Source organism: Trachypithecus francoisi, unplaced genomic scaffold (assembly GCF_009764315.1).
Source record: "Trachypithecus francoisi isolate TF-2019V2 unplaced genomic scaffold, Tfra_2.0 Lachesis_group0, whole genome shotgun sequence".
NCBI lineage: Eukaryota > Metazoa > Chordata > Mammalia > Primates > Cercopithecidae > Trachypithecus > Trachypithecus francoisi.
This window is the reverse complement of record NW_022681453.1, coordinates 30036918-30060888: the sequence shown is the minus strand read 5'-3', so window position 1 is coordinate 30060888 and position 23971 is coordinate 30036918. Positions and strand designations below refer to the sequence as shown.

General features: G+C 39.8%; 1 protein-coding gene across 2 annotated transcripts in view; it reads right to left on the bottom strand.

Moving 5' to 3' along the window:
• The window catches only part of PTPRG (protein tyrosine phosphatase receptor type G), a 750651-nt gene that overhangs the window by 545859 nt on the left and 180821 nt on the right, over positions 1-23971 (bottom strand). For both annotated transcript variants that reach the window (XM_033210299.1, XM_033210300.1), the window contains exon 2: positions 13227-13331. In XM_033210299.1, coding sequence (XP_033066190.1) covers positions 13227-13331 — 105 coding nt within the window. The remainder of the gene's footprint in view (positions 1-13226; positions 13332-23971) is intronic.

Sequence of the window (23971 nt, the reverse complement as noted above, 5' to 3'; positions counted from 1 at the left end):
GGCTATCAATGATAGACTAGATAAAGAAAATGTGGTACATATACACCACGGAGTACTATGCAGCCATACAAAAGAATGAGATCCTTCATTCGTGTCCTTTGCAGAGACTTGAATGAAGCTGGAAGCCATCATCCAAAGCAAACTAATGCAGGAACAGAAAACCAAACACTGCATGTTCTCACTTATAAGTGGGAGCTGAACAAAGAGAACACACTGACACAGGGCAAAGAACAACACACACTAGAGCCTGAGGAGCAGGGAGGGTTGAGGGAGAGCATCAGGAAGAGTAGCTAATGCATGCTGGACTTAATACCTAGGTGATGGGTTGATAGGTGCAGCAAATCAACAGGCACACATTTACCCATGTAACAAACCTGCACATCCTGTACAAGTACCCCTGAACTTAAAATAAAATTAAAAAAAATAAAGGAATGGGCTGCAGAGTATAATACATATCCCAAAACCCTACCAAGTCAGGCCTATCACTCTGAAATTCCAAGTCATGATAAGTAGAAATCATACTGAAATCATTTAACAAATCAGAGATAATAATCAGTCACAGCGGATGGTACAGAGTGGGTATACAGGTCTAAGGTAGGATTTTTACATGGTCCCAAAATAAGAGAAGGAGTTTCCAGGGCAGTGAGAAAGGGGGAACAAAAAGGGTTGGGCCAACTATGTATTTAAGGATTTTAAACAATCTGTATGGCTATACCAGACCAGCACTTACAATGAGCCATAACTTTTGAACTAGGATACTATTTTCCTTCATTTTAAAACCAGTTCTAGGAAATATTATACCCTTTGTTATTTTTCAAATCACAGATATATAGTTTGATTATATAGCACAAAACAAGAGGCTTTTCAATCCTGCCAAAATGGTGATATCTCCTACAGAAAAAGACTTATTTTGCTATATTGGAAAGCCAGCTGTACTGCTGCTTAGATAAAATTTTTCTTTAAACTTACTTTTTATAAAATCTCAAATATAATTTAATAGGAAATGTAACACATCAAAATAGAAAACTAGCATGGCTTGCCAGACATGAAGGGTACCAGGGTATAATGAAATCCACAAGATCAAATTCTAAGATACTCTCCCAGCAGACTGAGGCCAGTCCTATCTCTTCTTGATAAAAAGAGATATGAGTAAGTGACAGAGAGATGTCAAAGACCTATTAGTACAAAACTCACTTTCTCGATTAAAAAAAAAAAAAAAAAACCTCAAGAAGAAATGACTTTATTATGTGAAAGTCAAATATCTGTATCACAGTAGAGTCACAGAGTCATTTTTCACATGACATAAAAATCCCAATGAATACTAAACCCAAGGAATACATTGTTAGTATTCTTCTTCTTATTTTTTGAGACAGGGTCTCAGTCTGTCACCCAGGCTGGAAATGCAGTGGTGTGATCAGGGTTCACTGCAGCCTTGACTGGGCTCAGGTGATCCTCCCACCTCAGCCTTCCGAGTAGCTGGGACTTACAGGTGTGAGCTACCATGCCCAGCTAATTTTTTTTTTTTTTTTTGTAGAGACAGGGCCTCACTTTGTTTCCTAGGCTGGTCTCAAGTGATCCTCCCACCTCAGCCTCCCAAAGCGTTGAGATTACAGGTGTGAGCCACTACACCCAGTGGAAAACATTATTATATACTATAGTGACATGAATGAAAAGTAAGAATTCCTGAAGTTATTAGAAAACATTTCTCAAGGAGGCAAAGTTCTATGTTATATACATACCACTGGTATGTTTTTAATCTACACAAGTTCTCAGTTACATAACAGAAAATGGGCCTTAAAGTAAATGAAACATAGGACAGTTAAGTTTTAACAGCAAGAAAGACAACCAAGAAGATAACCACCCTTAATACAGTTGACCTCAAACAGGGTCATAGGAGATTACCAACTGAGAGAAAGAAGTGATGTTCATTTCAAGATCAGACAGCACTGAAACTAACACCACCACTTCACATTCAAAGAACATGCCAGGTGGACTGAGCACAACAGGATCATATAAGCCTATTGCATAGGGAGAAGATTACACTTATGCTTGTGACCAAGTTACTTTCTTCACTTAAATGAACAGCGAGAAAATTCACTTTTTTTTTTTTTTTTTTTTTTTTTTTTTTGAGACGCAGTCTCGCTCTGTTACCCAGGCTGGAGTGCAGTGGCCGGATCGCAGCTGACTGCAAGCTCCGTCTCTCAGGTTTACGCCATTCTCCTGCCTCAGCCTCCCGAGTAGCTGGGACTACAGGTGCCCGCCACTTCGCCTGGCTAGTTTTTTTTTTTTTTGTATTTTTTAGTAGAGATGGGGTTTCACTGTGTTAGCCAGGATGGTCTTGATCTCCTGACCTCGTGATCCGCCCGTCTCGGCCTCCCAAAGTGCTGGGATTACAGGCTTGAGCCACCGCGCCCGGCCTATGAAAATTCAGTCTTTAAGCATATATTAGACACTTATTCCAACTACATACTGGCAATTCTGAAAGTTCACAATCCAGTGAAACAGGTCCTCCTTACGTTCTTCTTACTGCTACCAAGACCACCCAACAAGAGAAGGCACAAGACAAGGAATGAGAGTTCAGTTCAACTTGATAATTTCAAAATGAAGCCGAGCGTGGTGGCACTTTGGGAGGCTGAGGCAGGCAGATCACTTGAGGTCGGGAGTTCGAGACCAGCCTGGCCAACATGGTGAAACCCCGTCTCCACTAAAATATACAAAAATTAGCTGGACGTGGTGGCGCATGTCTGTAGTCCCACCTACTCAGGAGGCTGAGGCAAGAGAATTGCTTGAACCCAGGAGGCAGAGGTTGCAGTGATCCAAGATTGTGCCATTTCACTCTAGCCTGGGCAACAGAGTGAAACTCTGTCTCAAAAATAATAACAATAAAATAAGATAATTTCAACATGGGAAATTTCAGCCAATAAAGTATTATCAAGTATGATATACACCAACAATATATTTACCAAACAAAATTCTAAGTAAGTAGCTTAAGAGCATCCAGAGGGAAAGACAGAAAGTTCCCCTGTTTTATATCATCAGAAGGTGGGTTTTAGCCAGGTGCCCTGACTCATGCCTGTAATCCCAGCACTTTGAGAGGCTAAATCGGGAATACTGCTTGAGCCCAGGAGTTTGAGATCCACCTGGCCAACATGGTGAAACCCCAATTCTACAAAAATTAGCCGGGTGTGGTGGTGCGCGCCTGTAGTCCCAGGCACTTCAGCCTGGGTGACAGAGTGAGACCTTGTCTCAAAAAAAAGTGGGTGGGCTTTATGAATCAGATCAGATGTAACGAAAGAGAACAGTTTGTTAGGTTAGAAAGGAAAATGGGTAGCCCTTACGTAAATCACACAGCACATGCGAATCACTGTGCTCCAATTATAATACATGTATTCAGCTAGGTGTATTTTTTCCTTTGAACCTTTAAATTAATCATGTCTTTCCACCCACGCGCACACCCCTGTCCCCAAAGAAGGTAGTTTCAAAGGAAAGAATATCGTCCTTTCAAATTTATAACCAGGAAAAAAGACGTTTGACTTTGATCCATCACAGATATGAAAAAAATATATTTATATACAACTCTCTGTATGCCTTGTGTTGACGCAATAAATTTATAGATTAATGAATATTAGAATTTATGTTATGTCAAAGTAAATATTGACCTTATCTTTTGGCTGGGTCAATATTTACTGCTTTGCTCAATAAATCTTGATGTTCATTTCAAACTAAGTCAATATCAGTTCATTAATTTCTGCATGGTTCATATCAGCATTTTATAAAAATTTGAAATGCCACTGAAAACGTTTCACCTAAAAAATTTAGATACAGCCAATTAAAGAGACAAACAGGTTTTTGCTTTCCTTCTGGTTTCCCTTTAAGGCTTTTCTTTTTTTCTCTCCCCCTCAAAATTGTTACAAAGAAAACTGCCTGAATTTGATACCATTTAGCCATCTATTCTAAAATAGAAAGGTTATTTAAAAAACATTATGAATCTACTTGTATAAGAAATTGAAATATTCTTGATATGCTTCTATAAAATGTTTAAATATTATAGAAATATAAATATTAAAAGGCAATCGCTCTCATTTCTCAATGATAACTGCAATTAACTTTTGGGTGTAGTCTCTGGATTCTTCAGCTTTATTCATTAATGGGACCACATTATCCATATTATTTTAATACATCTTGTAGTTCAACCTCCTTCATTTTGGTGGATGTTCAAGTATGCATTTCATTGTAAGCATGTATTATAATTACCCGATGCCCTATTTTGGTCACTTAGGCTGTTAAACACAATGCTACTTTGGAGACATGCACACGTGTTTCAGAAAGACAAATTCCGAGAAGCAGAAGTGCTGGATGAAAGACTAAGCAATATTTAACATTTTCACAGATATTGTGCAAGGGCCCTCCTCTAAAAAGGCTCCATCACCCCACTACCTTCAGAGTCACTTTAAAACCCAAACCCTCAGCATTCCATTTACCCATGTTTTAAATGCCCCATCATAGCAACAATTGAAATTGTTACCACTGATATGTACCACTTGATACCAACACAGTACTGAACAGTGTTTCATCTTACTGCTAGACTTTTCCAAGGGTCACAGGGCCCCTAGGGAATGTATTCACGTCCTCTGATAATATATTAATACATTAGCACCCATTAACTTTACAAAAACTTGTGAAACTACCTCCAGAGAGAAAATGCCAAGAAACTTTAGAACTCCGGTGCCAAGGATTAAAGTTTAAAAAAAAAACATAAGAAAAGAACTCTAGGCCAGGCACGGTGGCTCACGCCTGTAATCCCAGCATTTGGGAGGCTGAGACGGGGGGATCATGAGGTCAGGAGATCGAGACCATCTTGGCTAACACGGTGAAACCCCGTCTCTACTAAAAAATACAAAAAACTAGCTGGGCGAGGTGGTGGGCGCCTGTAGTCCCAGCTACTCGGGAGGCTGAGGCAGCAGAATGGTGTGAACCCGGGAGGTGGAGCTTGCAGTGAGCTGAGATCCGGCCACTGCACTCCAGCCTGGGCGACAGAGCAAGACTCCGTCTCAAAAAAAAAGAAAAGAACTCTAAGCAGAGATAACAATGTCTTTGAAACAGTGGAGAGAAAATCGCCAAATTTGGCCAAGTACTGAAAAATTCTCAAGGTACCTTAAGCATATGGCAACACATTTTTCTCTTTCGTACATAAAGTTCTGATTAGTGTGTGACCACATGTGTTTTTTCTTACACGCATCTATCCTTGGAATCACATATCAACTATCAAAGAAAAAGAGTACCTGTAGGAAGAAACAGTTTATTCTATAATTTGTTCCCTACCTTGAGGCCCTCCCATCCAAAAACATTTAGGTAAAAACAGAGAAATACAATGACTAATTACAAAGGTTCTTTTCAAAGAGCATGAACTCTAAAGGGCATAAGAAATGCAGACAAAACACTGTAACACATCTTAATAGGTTCTAGTTTAAAATCTTTATCTTTCCAACCAGCCCACCACTCCTCATTTACTCACTTCAAAACAAATACAATGCCATCTTCAATCATCTTGGGGATAGTCCTACACAATTCATTTTGCCTTCTCCTCCTTGTACAAACGATAATGAATTCCCATGAGCTCTTTTCTTTTCCCTCTCAAATCCCCAGTGATAGAGCCCGATTATTTTTCATCCTGCCCTCTTCCTCCCACTGCCCAGTCCTTAACCCTACAAACAGTGGTCTTAAACGTAAAACCAACTGTATTCCAATTCCAGGTGAAGCTCTTTAATTACTCCCTATAGCCCTTAGAAAGAAGTTCTACTTCACTAGTAGAATAATATCATTAAGGCTCTCCATAGTCTAACTCAAATCCTCTTCATTATGCCCTTAACTTTGTCCATCCCACCACATGCTCTAGAGCTTCTGAGCTGCTTCTGGTTCTCTAGTCACTGCCAGAGTCCTCCATGCTCAAGGCCTATGTGTGTCCTGGCAAACACCTGCCCATCTTTGAAGACTGGAATCTGGCAACAGCAATTCTATGGGCAGTTTCTCTGGCGCTTCGCATTTAGCACAACATCTGGCACACAGTGGGCAATTAGTAAGTGCGGTAAACAAATAAGTAAAGAATTTCTACTTTAAAATTGTTAGATTAATCGGGATATGTAGAAAAGATAGAAATTAATTGTAAAAATAAATAAATACAGGGGAGACTGAGGAGTTTAGGCAGAAATGGCTCAGGCTAAGCACCAAGGCAGAGGGAGCCTCTGAGCTGAGATGTGGAGGAAGACTCTCAAGACTGATTCCTTCTCAGTGTTGTGGTTCCCTCCGATCAGAAGGTCTCTGTTGGGGCTGGGCACGGTGGCTCACGCCTGTAATCCCAGCACTATAGGAGGCCAAGACGGGTGGATCACTTGAGGTCAGGAGTTCAAGATCAGTCTGGCTAACATGGCAAAATCCCAACTCTACTAAAAATACAAAAATTAGTTGGGCGTGGTGGCACACGCCTGTAATCCCAGACACTCAGGAGGTGGAGGCAGGAGAATAGCTTGAACCCAGGAGGCGGAGGTTGCAGTGAGCTGAGATCTGGGCAACAGGGCGAGACTCTCGAAAACCAAAAAAGAGGAGGAGGAAGAGGAGGAGGAGAAGAAGGAGAAGGAGAAGGAGAAGGAGAAGGAGAAGAAAGAGGAGGAGGAGGAGGAGGAAGAGGAGGAGGAAGAGGAGAAGGAGGAGGAAGAGGAGGAAGAGGAAAGAAGAAAGAAGAAGAAGAAGGAGGAGGAGGAGGAGGAGGAGGTCTCTATTAGGAAGAGAATGTCTCTAAGGAAATGATTCCCTTAAGAGATTTTGGAGGCGGCTTCAGGAGACAGGCAAATAACACGACAATATTAACATTCAACTTTGAGGTCCTACAGAGCCTTCCATTCTTCTAATGACAAAAGCTGACTTCTGCAGGCACGTATATTTTGCTTTATCCTGTACAGACATTCTTAAAAATAGGCATGAAAATGTAATTTTAGGAATTTAATTATATCTTAAGTTCACCAGGGGAGCTTGTTATTTAAAGGGATCCAACAGTGAAACCTTTTGCAAATCACCCACTAATTTATCTGAATTTCATGGCAGGGCTCCCCTTAGTAAATTCCCAAGGACAGACTCTGGCTTGAGTTAATTTATCCTTTAACCATCTATCCACTTGGCCACTTGAAAAACACGCACCAAATGTGCACACAACAAGATAAACTGGCATGCTGCAGGAGAAACAAGGAATTATAAGCAGTAATCCTTGTCTTCAAGGATTCTACAATGAGCCGGGGAAATGAGACACAAGCCCAGACACACACATGCGTGTTATAAAACAAGATGTTTATATGAACAGTATAGTGAGATGGCATATAATGAAGAGCCACACAGGTAATACCTACTCTACTCCAGGGTGGAGGCCAAAAAGTACGTACTGCAGGTGCCAATATATATTACCTTTAATCCTCAAAGTCATCCTGCCAGGTATGCACACTTATATCTCCATTTTACAGCTGAGCAAATCATCAAATCCCAAGACAGTCGGAGAGGACCATGGATGCCCCTCGCTATGGCAGGAATACCTCTTAGAATAATCCTACCTGACCTTCAGCCAGCCCAATGCCAGAAATGTCCTATGGGGAATTTTGGTCACTGACTATTTCAATTTTAGATTTCTCTAACAATGAGAAATGGTCCCCTTGTACTGATTCTAAGAAGCTATTTCTACACAGGGGAAAATGAGATAGAGATTATTAAAAATGTGAAAAACCAAACAGAATTAAGTTTAAAAAAAAAAAAGTAGAGGAAGGGAAGAAACTATCACCTGTTTTCCTCCAGTCTTTGAGGGGCAAGAGAAAAAATAACTTTATATATAAAAATGCCTCTGGTCAGGTGTGATGGCTCACGCTTGTAATCCCAGCGCTTTCGGAGGCCGAGGCAGGTAGATCACCTGAGGTCAGGAGTTCAAGACCAGCCTGGCCAACATGGTGAAACCCCATCTCTACTAAAAATACACAAATTAGCTGGGAGTGGTGGTGAACACCTATAATCCCAGCCACTTGAGAGGCTGAGGTGTGAGAATTGCTTGAACTCAGGAAGTGGGGGTTGGGGGGGGTTGCAGTGAGCCGAGATTGCGCCACTGCACTCCAGCCTGGGTGACAGAGCAAGATCCTATCTGAAAGAAAGAAAAAGAAAAAGAAAAAGAAAAGGAAAGCCTCAAATTTCTACTTGAACTTACTCTAGTTTTATGATTTATTTTTCATTTCTCTTTCCTGCATTGACGACCTGCCTACCATGTGTTACTCTTTGTGCGACAATTATAGAACTCCAAAATTCATGAGCTACCATCACCCCAAGAAAGACAGAAATATACTTTAGTTGAGTAAAATTAATAGAAAAGAAATTGTTTTATTATTTCCAATAAGATACTATTAAACTACTGCATTTTTTCAGTACAATTCTATATGAAACATAACTCATTCCCATTTTTGCCTACTATGTTGGTACAAGGAAAAAGAAATCCAAAGATATAAAGCAATCATCAAATTACATGGCTATTATTATGTCAACAATAACTTGTATTTGTGTTCCATTTCATACCTTCTATGATGTTTTCATGTCAAAATCAGAGATTATGTCCCCCTTTTTTACTAGCAGATGAAATTAAGATCCAGAGAAAAATGCATCTTCCAATGACCACAAGAGAACGCTAATACATACCTCCAGGTTCCTCAATAAATAGTTCTCTATGCTAAAATTACAGGTATTCACAAAGGCATTGTTTGATAGGCCTATAAAGGTAAAGTTTAAGATTTCAAACATAAATAAGGTGTTTGCATTTTCCAAGGTGATGCAGTGAAATGGAAATAAAGTAGGCTAGTCTTAAAGTGAGAAGTGAAAAGTTATACTAATATTAATGAACTACTATCATGACAATATCCTAAAAAAAAAAAAGGTCATGACAAATATTCTAAAAGCAAGCTATCCACAGTTGAAAAGTTCATGTCTCTCCTTAGTGACCAAAAGGGAATGTAATGAGAATGACAGGATCAGCACTGTTCACCAGACCCACTCACACAACAGCAACCTAAGGAACAGGACGCAGTCACCCCAGAACATCCAACACCCACTCATCTCCCTGATGCATTTCCTGCAGCACTGACCTCTAAACTCATCTTTGGCTGGTTGCAGTGGCTCACACCTGTAATCCTAGCACTTTGGGAGGCTGAGGTGGGCAGATCACCTGAGGTCAGGAGTTCGAGACCAGCCTGGCCAACATGGTGAAACCCCATCTCTACTAAAAACACAAAAATTAGCTGGGCATGGTGGGGAATGTCTGTAGTCCCAGCTGCTTGTGAAGCTGAGATGGGAGAATCACTTGAAACCTGCAGGCAGAGGTTGCATTGAGCCGAAATGGCACCACTGCACTCCAGCCTAGGCGACAGAGCAAAACCCTGTCTCAGAAACAACCAACACCACCAAAATAAACTCATCTTTGCCCCTCCCAAGTCCTTTCCAAAAGGAAGATCTCAGAAAAACTAAGATGCTACCTAGAAGACATGCTGAGGATATTCCAGCTCAAGGGAAATGCAAGGCAAAAAAAAAAAAAACACTTCCAAATTTCTGAAACAGTTCTGCATGTAAGTCAGACTAACATCTGCTAAAACCCCAAGCTATATTACTATAAGCAGGAGTTGACAAACATTTTCCTTGTTTGTTTCGTTTGTTTGTTTTGAGACAGAGTCTTGCCCTGTCACCCAGGCTAGAACACCGTGGCACCACCTTGGCCCACTGCAACCTCCACCTCCCGGGTTCAAGCAATTCTCTTGCCTCAGCCTCCCAAGTAGATGGGATTATAGGTGCCTGCCACCACACTCAGCTAATTTTTGTATTTTTAGTAGAGATGGGGTTTCACCATGTTGGCTAGGCTGGTCTCGAACTCCTGACCTTGTGATTCGCCCACCTCAGCCTCCCAAAGTTCTGGGATTATAGGCGTTAGCCACCGCACCCGGCCAGCAAACTTTTTCTGTAAGAGGCCAGATACAGTAATATTCTAGGCTTTTCACCATTACTAGATATTTAATATTCAATATTACTAAATCTTCAATATTACTGGAATAGTAATATTCTAGGTCTCTTTCACAACCACTCAGTTCTGCAACTGTAGCACAAAAGCAGTCATAAATAATATGCAACATGATGGGTGTGCTTGTGTTCCAATAGAATTTATTTTACAAAACACAGCTGCAGTTTGTAGTTTGCCGACCGCTGAACTTGAGGATAGTCTGTTTAACCCTCATTCTCAAATGCCAAATAGGCACCCCTTGAGAATTATGGCTGAGAGAATCTAAGTTATTCAGCTCTCAGAACTATCCAGTCATCACCCACTGTCAACTGCAACACTTGTGAATTCCAAAAACAACATTAATTGCAGCAAAAGTAATAATAACAGTCTCAAAAATAAGCAAGAAGTAATATTAACTACTTACTTCATGCCAGAGACTATGTTAACGTTTTCACAAACATCATCTCACTGAATCCCTGTAACAATCCTATGTGGGAAGTGCTATTAATCATTCCCACGTCACAGTTTTCCAGTATCATCAAGATATTAACAAACCTTCGCTTTGAACTATGGTTTGTCTATATGACTTCAAAATTCATACACTCACACACTGCACCCCTAAAGCACTCATGGCATTATTTTAGGAGGAAAGAAGACAAATCAGAGAATTTGAGGCCTGAGATTAAAATCTAGAGTATCAAAGCAATCTTTCAGGAACTGCTTGCTTCATTTTGCTAAATTTAGAAACATTTCCCTCATAAAAAATGAGCCTTTTTTTTTTGTCAGTCCCACTTTTCAAGCAGCATTTTTATCTAGAGGACTATGCCTGCAGCTAATAGTCCCACCTCTCATTTACTGTGGTTTTAAGGTGCTGGTCTGATGCACCCAAAGTAACAGGCCCCAACTCTTACTCCTTCCTGGCCTTTTTTACACATTGGTCAAATGCTAAGGAATGTCTGTGATGAACTCCAAGCGTTCTTGACATGAGAACCAATACTGCATCACGTCAGCATGAGCCAACCATAGATACTGTCGAATTGTCAGGAAGAACTGTTGCAAGCATAAGAACTGTATACCATCAGTTGATATCTATCCCATTGTATTCTTCTTTTACTCTTATTTTGTCCTTTATGCCTAACAAATGACTTCATTCATTCTTCCAAACCAGTCCACATCCTTCCAAGTGATTCCTCAAATGACTCTCCTAATCTGATTTCTAGGAAAAAAATCAACTAGAACAAGGGTTCACAAACTATAACCTGTGGACTCTATCCAACCAGCCACCTTTTTTTGCACAGCCTGCAAAGCAAGAATGGTTTGTATATTTTTTAATGAATGAAAAAAAATCAAAAGAAGAATATTTCCGGACACATGAAAATTACAAAATTCAAATTCCCATCTTCATAAGTAAATTTTTATCAGAGCACAGCCAGTCTGTCTAGAACTGTCAGTGGGTACTTTTAAACTACAATGGCAGAGTTGGGTAGTTGCAACAAACACGATAAGGCTTTTGATGTTTATTACCTGGATCTTTTCAGAAAAAGTGTGCCAACTCTTGAATTTGAACTAATAAGCCCTTCCTACTTCTGGAGGCAATACCCAAATTCAGACACAATGCATTCCAGAAATACAAAATGGAGACTTCTGAAGTCTACCAAAGTTAAAGACATCAACAATCACTCCATCACAAAGATGGCACCACTTATGGTCATTCTTAACTACATAATGGGAAAAGTTTAAGGGCTTTCATCTCTTCACTGCCATTTGCAATTGGACATGCTAATGGGATATAACTTTCAATTTCCTGACTAACAGCATTATTATTCTAAATTGATGAACTGTAAATAGCAGGCCACTTTGTGCCTCCTCCTGACTGATGTCAGAGTCACAGAGTACAAAATGATAAATTTTCTTTGGGTTTCTTGGCAAGATGCTATATATATGTAATTCTGGCTTTCATCTCCCAATTTCCTTCATTTATCAGAAATGGTGACAAAAAGCCTCTAATTAGATAATTCTAATCACAAGGTACTGTGTGTGATGGAAGACTTCAGAATCACTATCTGTTCACTGCAAAACAAAACAGATAGGCTATTCTCCCTGCAGGGGCAGGAGATTTATCAATAGACAGAAGGATGCAAAAAGCCAATAGATAAGGTGTAATTAAAGATCAGACCTATAAATTTTACACTGACATAAATTTAACAGGATTTGCTGGGAGAAATTGAGGATTTAAACCCGAGCATCATTATGAAAAGAATACTTTCAGTTCTATATGCAACAACATTGCATAATACATAGATTTATTATTAAGACTAATACTCCATGCCTCCAAGCTCTTTCACACAAGAAGTTTGAATTATTCAGTGCCAAAGTAATTTCCAAAGTGGTCTATCTTACTCAAGCATTCCTCCTTAATTAGCTGTAATACATTTTCCATATATTTTTGAGCATCAAAAATCTCTTCTAGAATTAACAATCCACCTCTCATATTTTGGGAGTTGTGGGAAGCCTAATCCAGAAAAGTCTGTACCTAGTTTTAGGTCTTCATCTTTGTTCCATTAAAATGTAAGAAAATTATTTCCAATGTAACATTCAACATAGTTAGAACAATGCTCTTTCCCTTCACTAGCTCAAAGGGTAAAAGTAAAAATAAAAATGAAAAGGACTGCAGATTACCATCAAGTAGACAGCTAAAATGTATTCAAAGAACAAGATGTGATTTAAAAATAAAGTTGCATTTCTTGGCTTAGAGCCTAATAGAGCATTCTGATAGCTGATGTTTGTAATGTTTAGCAGACATTTAGCAGCTCAAGACTAGCCATATATTTTCTGCTCTCTGAAATCACAGCCCCTGAAAAAACAGAAAAGACAAGACTATGTCTTTTAGAAAATTTTAAGTTTGGTACAATAACTCATTAACAGTAAAGTTCAGAAATAAATGCAAATTGAGGGGAAAACAGGTTGAGGAAACAGGTGGTAGAAATAAATTAAGGTACTTACAACCTTGAGGGAAAACAGGCTCGAATATTTCAACTTTTAGTGAGCTACGAAAGATTTGAGCCAACAGAACTCAGGCGTAAAAGTGATTCAAAGTGTGCTTTCAAGTGAGTTGAATGGGATGTTAACTGGCCTGTGTGACCTCCATCAGAGCAACTGGACTTACCAGAGTAGGCCCAGTACGGGTCGCCTGAAGCCTTGCGTCTGCGGATCTGCACCGCGCTGCCGTGTCTATTCTCGTGCAGGGCCCCAACGTAGCCTTCTGTCAATGCTGGAAGAGAGGGAGACCAGCAATGAGACAAAGGCAGCATCCCACTGGACATAGGAAGGGGGTCAAATGAACACCATTGGGTGACTGAGTACAATCATAGTCCTTAGAATGACTGACTAGAACCAACTTATTTTACAAAAAAACAAAACTATAGAAAAATCCAGACAAATTATTATTATAAATATTAGGAATCGTTGACGAGGAACCTTTACTTTGTGCCAAGAAGTGCAGTACACTAAACACTTTATATACATTATCTTCTTTGATCTGCAAAACACCACGAAGCAGTACAAACAGTGGTCCCAATAATGGGGCCCTTTTATGGATAAGCAAACTGAAGCTTCAACAACGGAAAGAACTTGAACTTGACGAAGGTCACACATACATGGCAGACTTCGGTTCCAACTGCATGTGTATGTTTATGACCTGTGTGTAAAGACCCTCCGGCCCCATTTGATCTTTACAGAGATCCGGGGTCATTCTACCTCTTTTACAGATGGAGGAACTAAGGAGCAGAGACACGAAGTAAGTGGCCCCAGGTCACACAGTAGGCATGCAGCAGATGAGAAAACCAGACTCAAGCATCCCTGCATCAAAGCCAGGGCTTCTGCCACCCAAACACAGCACAATCTGAAACCTAGGTGACTCCTTGTGATTAGTACCAGTCTTCCACATCCTTCCGGCCACTAAGTCACCTGTGGTGCCAGAAGATACGAAACAAGAAAGCCTCCAAAGCCCACAACGCCCAGAAAAGAAACACTGATTAGTGACATATATTTGAAATCTCAAAATCAGTTCAATCCACCAAGCAACAGCAAAACTACTACTCTCACCCATTATGGAGAGCTTCCATCTGCCTGCTAGAGCGTTCGTCAAAGCCCTCTCTTCCCAGCTACCTCATGGATGCAGATTTCTTTTGTTGTGAGCCCACACCTGAAAACACCGATGGGTAGGAAGACAAATATATCACAGGTGCCCAAAACCCAAAATGAAATGGAATTATACGCAAACAATATACCCCAGCTGACAATGATAACATTTAAATGTACCTAAACAAAAGCAAGCATGCTCTCAAAGAGAAAAAAAAAATTTAAGAAAGTTTTTGGAAGCTGTATATTCCACTGAAGACAATGATGGGACCAGGAAAACACAACACATTCTGTATTCCAAATTAGCCAATGGAATAATATCGCCATGATAGCATTAGCCTTTCTGACAATGTGAAAGTCATGAAGAAAAACTAAGAAACCTGTAAAGTACTTTATGCTTACACTTCAATTAAAAAGACTAGCATTAAAAGATGTAATGCTTGAACAAAGGTATTCCACAGAGATGAGTCCTTTAGAGGGAAATAAGAATCCTACAAATTCTCAATACACACCTAAAAAGTAAACCTGATGTCATTTATGTCTGCTCATTGCTCCTCAAAAGAATTCGTGTCAAATTCTAAGCTTCCACTCATTTTTCAAGTCCGAGGAAGGTTTAGATGCCTTCCATCCAAACCATTCTACAAATAATTATTCCCCATTAATCCTTCCTCTGTCCATCAAAACCGTGAGTAAAACATGTCTTGACTATGTTAGTAATAAATGTGGCTTCCATTAGGGTAAGTGGTTGAGCCTCAATTTCCTTGACTGTAAAATGAACCTAAAAATACCAGCCTTCTAAGACTGTTATAAAGATAACACAAGTTATGGTGAGCAGAGCACCTAACTCAGCATTGGGCATATACTGCTTTTGTTTTTGTTTTTTTTTTTGAAACAGGGTCTTGCTCTGTCAAACAGGCTGGAGTGCAGTAGCAAGATCATGGTTGACTGCAGTCTCAACTCCCGGGCTTAAGCAATCTTACCAACGTAGGCTCTTGACTGGCTGGGACCATAGGCGCACACCACCATGCTCAGCTGTTTTTTTATTTTTGTAGAGACAGGGTCTCCCTGTGTTGCCCAGGCTGAGCTCAAACTCCTGGGCTCATGCAACCTTCTCATCTGGTCCTCCCAAAGTGTTGGGATGGCAGGCATGAGCCGCTGTACCCAGCCCTAGTGCTTTTTAGTGCCTGACAACATAGTGGAAATTTGCTGTAGATGATCTGTTTTGTAGTAATCATATCCCCCACTCTAGCTAGCTGTGTGTCACGTGCTGGACAGCTAATCCCTGTCACCACCAATGTTAGCTCTAGGGGTGAGCCTTGTTCGCTTTAAGCCAGTCAATCACTTTCAACCATCCTCGTGGCCCCAGTGATGCATTCAGGTATGGGCACACTGGCCAATGACAGAGATTCTTCTTTCTTCCTGAAGGTATCAGACAAGGTGGAAGCCTCAGCGGGGGTGGTTGACGACCAAGTAAGGGATTAACAGAAAACCTTAAAAATAGAACCAAGCCAGGGCGACCAAAAAATCAATTCTGTTGACAAAATTTAAACCGTGCCAGCCTGGGCAACAAGGCGAAACCCTGTCACTACAAAAAATTAAAAAATTAGCATGTGTGGTGGCACACGTCTGTAGTTCCAGCTACTTGGCTGGTTAAGGTGGGACAACAGCGTGAGCCAGGGAGGCTCAAGTGAGCCGTGACTGTGCCACTGCACTCCAGCCTGGGCAACAGAGTGAGACCTTGTCTCAAAAACAAAACAAAACAAACAAAACAAAAAAAAGTTAAATAAAATAACTAAAATAAAATATTTAAACCCTAGACAAAGCTGATTTGAAGCTAGCCCTCTCTTAGGGTCTATAGTTACAGGGACCAGTTTTACCTGCTAAAGCACATTTTTCTGTCTTTTGTACAAAGAAAGATCCTCAAATGACCCCAGTGATGTGCTTTAAACCATCACTTGAACTCCTGGTCATCAATTTCTCTATCCATAAAAGGCCATTGTTGTACTAGAGCTCTGACTCTTAACCCTGCACTACTTTAAAACCAACCAACCAACCCTATGCTTTGGACTTCACCCCAGACACACATATACATCACACTGTGGTATAAGGAATTGGACTTGAGCAGCAGGACTGCCTGTCTAAACGTAATTCACTTAAGACAGAAGTAAAAGGTACGGTTCTGCTACATACGACAAGAGGTAACAGAAGGGACAGAGCCATCCCAAGGAAGGTAAGTTAATATTGTCTTCCTCACACTACCCAAAGTATTGAGGTACAATGTGAGTTTTTCACAGCAAGGTCAGAATGGGCAGGAAAACTGGCTTCTCAAGGGCATGCTGCATGGCATATGAAGGGCTCTAAGCTCCCTGGAAATAGGGCACAGGCATATTCCTGAACTATTACTGTCAACCTACCACTCACAATGGAACTCAGCGCATGGTATGTGTTCATCCACAGGGAGGGAATGGCAGCCAGGCGCAAGGCTCATGCCTGTAATCCCAACACTTTGGGAGGCCGAGGTGGGCGGATCACGAGGTCAAGATATCGAGACCATCCTGGCCAACATGGTGAAACCTCGTCTCTACTAAAAATACAAAAATTAGCTGGACATGGTGACATGCCTGTAGTCCCAGCTACTCGGGAGGCTGAGGCAGGAGAATCGCTTGAACCTGGGAGGCAGAAGTTGCAGTGAGCCGAGATCGTGCCACTGCACTCAAGCCTGGCGACAGAGCAAGACTCCATTTCAAAAAAAAAAAAGAGTGAGGGATTGAATGAACACATAAAAGATAAAACAGCTGATGGTTTCTGTGTTCTAGAGGGTAGTGATAAGAAAATGTGTTATCTATGTATGTTATGTGCGTGTTTACATAAGCCACAGGCAAAAACACCATCCAGAACCTCACTGACTCTCTAGCCACTGCCCACCTATCAGAAACAGCACTTAACACATGAAGCAAAAAGGAGATGGCCCTGAGTGACAAATAAGCAATTCTTTAGGGAGGCAATTGTTCAGAAATGAAAAGGGCAGGACTTTTAACCCTCGCACCATATTTTATTTTTTAACTACTCACTAAAGGTGACTATAATTTTTTTCCTTTTTATTCCATCTATGTCAATAATGTGTGACTTCTCCCTCTCCCCTATCTGTAAGAGCATAATCAAGTAAAGTCATGTCCCACATGATAAAATTTCAGCCAATGAAAAACTGCATATATGATGCTGATCCCATAAGACTATAAAGGTGTTTTTTACTGTACTTATTTATTTATTTTAGACAGAGTCTCACTTTGTCATCCAGGCTGGAATGCAGTAGCAGGATCTCAGCTTACCACAACCTCCGCCTCCCAGGTTCAGGCCAGAAAATTCTCCTGCCTCAGCCTCCCGAGTAGCTGGGATCACAGCTGCGCACCACCATGCCCAGCTAATTTTTTTATTTTTAGTAGAGACAGGGTTTCACTATGTCGGCCAGGCTGATCTTGAACTCCTGACCTCGTGATCCGCCCACCTCGGCCTCACAAAGTGCTGGGATTACAGGCGTGAGCCACCACGCCTGGTCTACGGTACCTTTTATGTGTTCCGATATGTTTGTTTACATACAGATACTTACCATTGTGCTACAATTACCTACAGTATCCAGGACAGTAACATGTTGTACAGGTTTGTAACCTAGCAGCATTAGGCTACACCATATGGTCTAGGTGTGTAGTGGGCTGGCTATTCTATCTAGGTTTGTTAAGTACACTCTATGATGTTCACACAACAAAAATGTCTGAGGACTAATTATCTTTCTTACTGGCACTCACATAATTTAAACAAAGACAACATTTTAAGTCCTCTCCTCAAATGTATTTTAATCGATGATGAGGTGATCTTTTTTAAAAACCAAGTTTTAAAACTATTATTTGAACAGTAGTCAAAAAGTATATATAGAGTATATTAAACAACTTAATATTTTATTGGCAAGGAGCAGTGATTTGCAAATAGAAACATTCTGTGGTTCCCAAGTAAAGATACAGAGTCAGCACACCAAAATTTAATCAATTTTAATACTCTTTGTACTCTTCTAAGCTCAAACAGACAACCAAAGGCGGCGTGGCAATGATATGGTATGCCTATGAATCATGCTATTGATTTCCAATATCTTCTGTGCAGAAAATTAAATTATGCAAATGAATGCCTTTACAGATCCTCACCTTAATGTGAAATTGCATACTTGCTTATGTCAGCAACTTAATTACACAATTAAAAATGGAGCATGCTTATGAAAATATGTAGTTTCACTCTTCAGAACAGACAATAAGTGTAAATCTGCCTATGGTTATCATGTGAATAACAAGAGGGAGGACATGGTGTTATGCAAACATATATTCTACCAAGTGCTACAGCACCAAGCCCACTATGGTTTATGGAGGGGAAGTCATTTTTCAGTGAAAAGCTTAGGAGGACTTTTAGTTATGTTACAGCACAGCAAAAAATTGGAATATTAGTTATGTAAGACACAGGGAAGCCCAGCAGTATATGCTATATATTGCTGCATTCTCCTCCTCAAAGAGGTCATCTCTAGTGACATTTTAACCAACACACACACACACACACACACACACACACACAGACCCCCCCATGGGCTGACAGACCTGGGCATCAGGAATATCAAATTTAAGTAGTCTGAATAGTGTAATAATGAAATGGGTTTAGAAAGCAAGAATACAGTGACTCCCATCACACAGGAAAACTTGAGTCTCTCAATTTTGACAAGATAAAAGTGGAAATTTCAAAACCAATAGTATTAACTAGCCAATGATGCTTATGTCTCACTCAGCAGGAGGAATCTTAAGTTGGTTACTAGGCAGAGAGCTAAATGAGTGACAGGTATTTTCATCAGGGAGTTTCCATAAACTCTATCTCTTCTCAGAACTTCTGCTGAGCCTACTTCATTTCCAGCCTGAAGCAAAAAAAGATAAAAATTTTTCCAGACCCAAAGGCCCAATTTCTTCCTATAAAAATATCCTAAGAGTCACCTACTACTGAAGCTATCAACGCAACTGTTTCCTATGTGCCTTATTTAATTTCCCAGAGCCACCGGACATAGTTTATAAGAATAAATGTTTTTATTCTAGAATAAAAAAGCAGATGTGTATCCCATCTGCCTTAACTGTGTCTTCAGGAGGATTCTGTGTAATCCTTACTCTCAGTGTTTCACAGAAATATTGACTTGCGGGGAAAAAAAGACTTGCAAGCTATGTTAACTCTTCTGTGTTAATTTGCAGGCTCAACATTTTTCATACAAACAGCCCAGCTCCTCTGAATACCACATGAAACAGCATTCTTAACATAGATGTTTTTTTCTTAAGTTTTACTCTCAGAGAGATGAAAGGGTCACTGAGTCTATACTGACTCTGAATAAATGTTGTTACATAATATATCCATAGAGAATATTTTTCCTACAAGATTGCAAATGCATGACTGAAATTAGAGTACAACGAATGTCTTACTGTTTTTGACAAAGGTGGTCCATTTACATATGCATTTGTATATATGAATGTGAATGAAAGTCTGAGGTATCCACCAAGAAAGGAAGATACATGGCCACAAAGGATTCTAAAATAACCCCGGCATTCGTCCACAACACTGGTTCACCTTACTGTATTGAACCAGCCATGGTCCACTTGACTTCTGCTATGTCATTATCTCCTACAGGGAAAAGTGATTACATGACAAAGGTTACACAAAGGTGAAAGCAGAGTGAGTCTGTGATGAGAACATCCCCAAGTTCCATCTACAATACGGCTGCACATCCTGTAATCAAAGCAAAACAGTGTAGTAACATATAAGGGTATTTCTCCTTAACTGTATGTCCAATTCTAGGTCATTCCAAAGGACTTAGAAGTCTGGGAGAATAGGTCAGCTTCCATCTAAAATTGAAAACATCAGAATAAAGAAATTCTGATTCTCCAGCGCCAAAATGAAAACTACTCAGGGTGATGGGTGGATCGCTCTCATATGCGGAGTCCTAGTTATTTTCCCAGAGATACTGTCAAAAAATAAGCCCACTAAAAATAAGCAACAGGCACTCACATTTTCCAATCTAGAAAGAAGATATCCAGAATGGCAGATAAATAGTTAAGGAGGCTCTTTATATCTATTTTAATGGCACATACAACAAACAAATTAAAGATCCCTCAAGGATGGTGAAATCTCCATCAAGTGCAATTTTCTCTAAATTCTAAAGAGCATTTAAGAACATTAAATCCCACACAATAGCCTAAAATGAATAAATCTTTATCTTTGTTGTACCTACAATGGGCAAAAGTATCAAATTATAGTTAAAATTAATTAAATATTCTGATCAGTCTGATTTCCTTTGTGCCTGTATTTCAATCAGTTGTAGTAAACTGTGCTCAGTGAGTGTCCCAAAAAGTAGAATCAAAAAGTATGTTCCTTTGTAAGTACTGCATTACAAATGGTCCTTCTAGTTGTTTGTGATACTGAGCTAACCTCAAATACAATAGATTATATTACAGTAGATTACCTATTTTATCATATTCAAATATACTTACTGTTTCAACTATAAAAAGTTTTTTTCATCATCTTACGGGAATAAAAAGACCTAATATAGAGCCATGATGTTTTTTAAGCAAAATAAATTACTAAAACTCAGAGGCAATTCAAGGGAAAGAGGAATCACACAGCAATGCTCTATCCTAGAGGGAAAAAGAAACAGAAAACAGCGTTGTAAAAATGAGCTAAGCCAGGCAGAGAGCAAAATACTGAAGTCCTCTATTATTTTACTCTTAAATAATGCCAGTTACAAAAGGCAGAATCTATTTAAAAAATAAATAAATAAGGGCTAAAAGGGACAAAACATTGGAGTCATTCCTCTGCCATTAACTCTCACAGTTTTAAAACTTCAGAAATTAAAAAATACACACCTTCCAACAGATCTCAGAAAAGATACACTTATAAAACTGATTTATAATGGAACTCATTATACATTTGTGATGAAAATTGGAAAAATACCACAGTTCACTCTTTCTCAGAGGCACCTTCCTAAAAAAATTGTGCTCGTAGCATCAAATATCAGACAGAAATAAAAAGACCCTTCTTTCAGATCATTTTACTACTGTTTGATTCTGAAGGAATCAAGTCTCCTGATTCTATAGTATTATCAGGAAAATGAAGATTAGTGACGGACAGTGTTGGGGTAATATCAAATGCCACAAACCTATACTTTCCATTTTACAGCTGGGGCATCTCTTTAAATCTTTAATGGCCAAGAGAAATGGCAAACAGCAGAGAGATTGCATGCTGGTGGCCACCATGCTGAACGCGGCCACCCATCTGAACTTTTGTTTCACCCACTGTACACGTATGCATGGGTATATGTGTATTTCATTAGTTGCCAGTGTGGAAAACTCCAGGAGAGAACACCAATATCTGTATTTTCATTTTTTTTTTAATGGGAGAGCTGGGTCATATTCCCAAATGGCAACAATATGCTATATGAATAGCAGGTAGCTCTTTAGAGAAGAGTCATGAATATCCAGCTAGGTGCCTTCTCCACCCAGTCCCACTTGTTCATTTATATTTCTTAAAGAGTCCCTAGGGCCATCTGAGTTTGCACCCATGGTCTGGCCCAATAAGTTATTTACTAAGTCAAGTCAATTATTGCCTATGAGGAAGGCATCATTAAAATTACCATCAATACACAAGCTCATGTAATTCTCCCAATAGTCCTGTAGCTTAGATACAATTTTCAGAAAAGGGATGTTACTTACACAAGAACACACAGGTCTGAACCAGATATTACTCTCAATCTCTATAACTGACACTATACCACAACCGTTCTTCACAAAATTAAATTTTAGGCATCATAAAAATATCTGTGAGTTAATATGAATAGCTACTCCACTTGCTCAAAAGTAAATAAACATCACAAGTGAAAAATTTCTACATGGGCCTCATAAAACTAAAAATGTAACAATTCCAAAAGAAAGAAGTTGTCTGGGTTAGTCTTTCCACCACTATTGGCAATTGTCTAAGATAAAATCATGTTCCCAATATTATTAACAGTAAAATATGGAGTGATTTTTCTAACCTCCAATTACAACTACACAAACTTTGGTTATTGTCTATAAATAAGAAAGTCACTTCCAAGCCAACCAGAAATATGTATCAAATTGATCACAACCAGTAACAGATTTCTTTGTTCTTTCTCCATTCCCACTGCTTCACTTGACTAGCCTTAAAAACAACAACAACAACAAACTTTTTTAAAAAATAGGTCAAGTCCCATTACTTGGGAAGGCCAAGCAGGCAGGATAGCTTGATCCCAGGAGTTTGTGACCAGTCTAGGCAACAAAGCAAGACCCCATCGCTACAAAAAAAAAAAAAAAAAAAGCAAGACCCCATTGCTACAAAAAAAAAAAGAAAGAAAGAAAAGAAAAGAAAAAGAAATGCAACAAAGCAAGATCCCATCTCTACAAAAATAAAAATTAAAAATAGCCAGGCAAGGTGGTTCCAGCTATTCAGGAGGCTGAGGTGGGAGGATCACTTGTGCCCAGGAGTCTGAGGTTGCCACGAGCCGTGATAGCACCACTGCACTCCAGCCTGGGCCACAGGCCCTTGTCTCAAAAATAAAATAAAAATGAAGAAGCAAGCATTAAGTTACAACTTGAGTTAAGGAAGCAAATAAGAAAGTGCATCCATGAGAAATAAGCTTTATGACATAGGCCTTTTATACAGTTGAGTCATTTTTACATACATATTCCATGTGAAACGTCAAAATAAGTTTTTTTTTTTTTTATAGAAATGGACAAAAGCCCTATTTAAATGTGGTTGGGTACCCATTTTAAAACCTCAGCATATCCACCACCTCTAGTAAAATGTGCCAGCAGCAAGCAGGTGATTAATAAATCCAGAACTTGGAAATGAGTAAGCTTCACAATAACAAAAATATCCACCAAGATAGTCCCCAAACCTGGTAGATGGTAGTAAATACCCTGAATGCACAAGCCCTAGGGCCTGCGTCTGTGGATCAAATACAGGGGACACTCCAACCATGACACCACTTTGCTTAAAACATTGTATCATGACAGGGGTAGACCTGATTCCAAAACTTTCCCCCGAGTAAACCCAAAGACCTCCGACTTCCAGAGCCAGGTTGAAGAAACCACCGGAACACTGGCTGGTCAGCCACTCAAAAGCCCATTGTCGTCTATTCCCCGAGCTTTGTGCTTCTGGTCAGCAAATTATCTACTCCACCTCCAACACTCACCATCTGCTTAAGTAGCTCCTAACTCCTTCTTATCAAAAAGATAATTTCTAGGGAGTTTGGTAAGATTTAGGCAAGTTTTCATGACAGAATGCTGCCATGGCATTCAACAGTGTTTATAGGCAAGTTTTCATGACAGGATGCTGCCATGGTATTCAACAGTGTATACTCTACACCGTTCCTGCCCTCTAGGAGCTTCCAGTCCATGAGGAAGGCAATCAATAAGGCAATCAATAAACACATAAAGCACAAGTTGTATACATGGTTGAACAACATGAAAATGAAGTGAAACACACATGACACAGCCACAGAGAATACAAGGGGGGAAAGAATGTACTTAAGAAAGAGAGACAAGGCGGAGAAAGAAACATCATTTGGAGAAAAGAGACATCATTTTAGTTGAAGGCATTGACAGGGAGAGATGATAAGGTTCGAAGACGGGAACAGCACACACACAAGGATGTTGAGGCAGTAAAAAGGGTGGCATGTGGAGGCCTCCC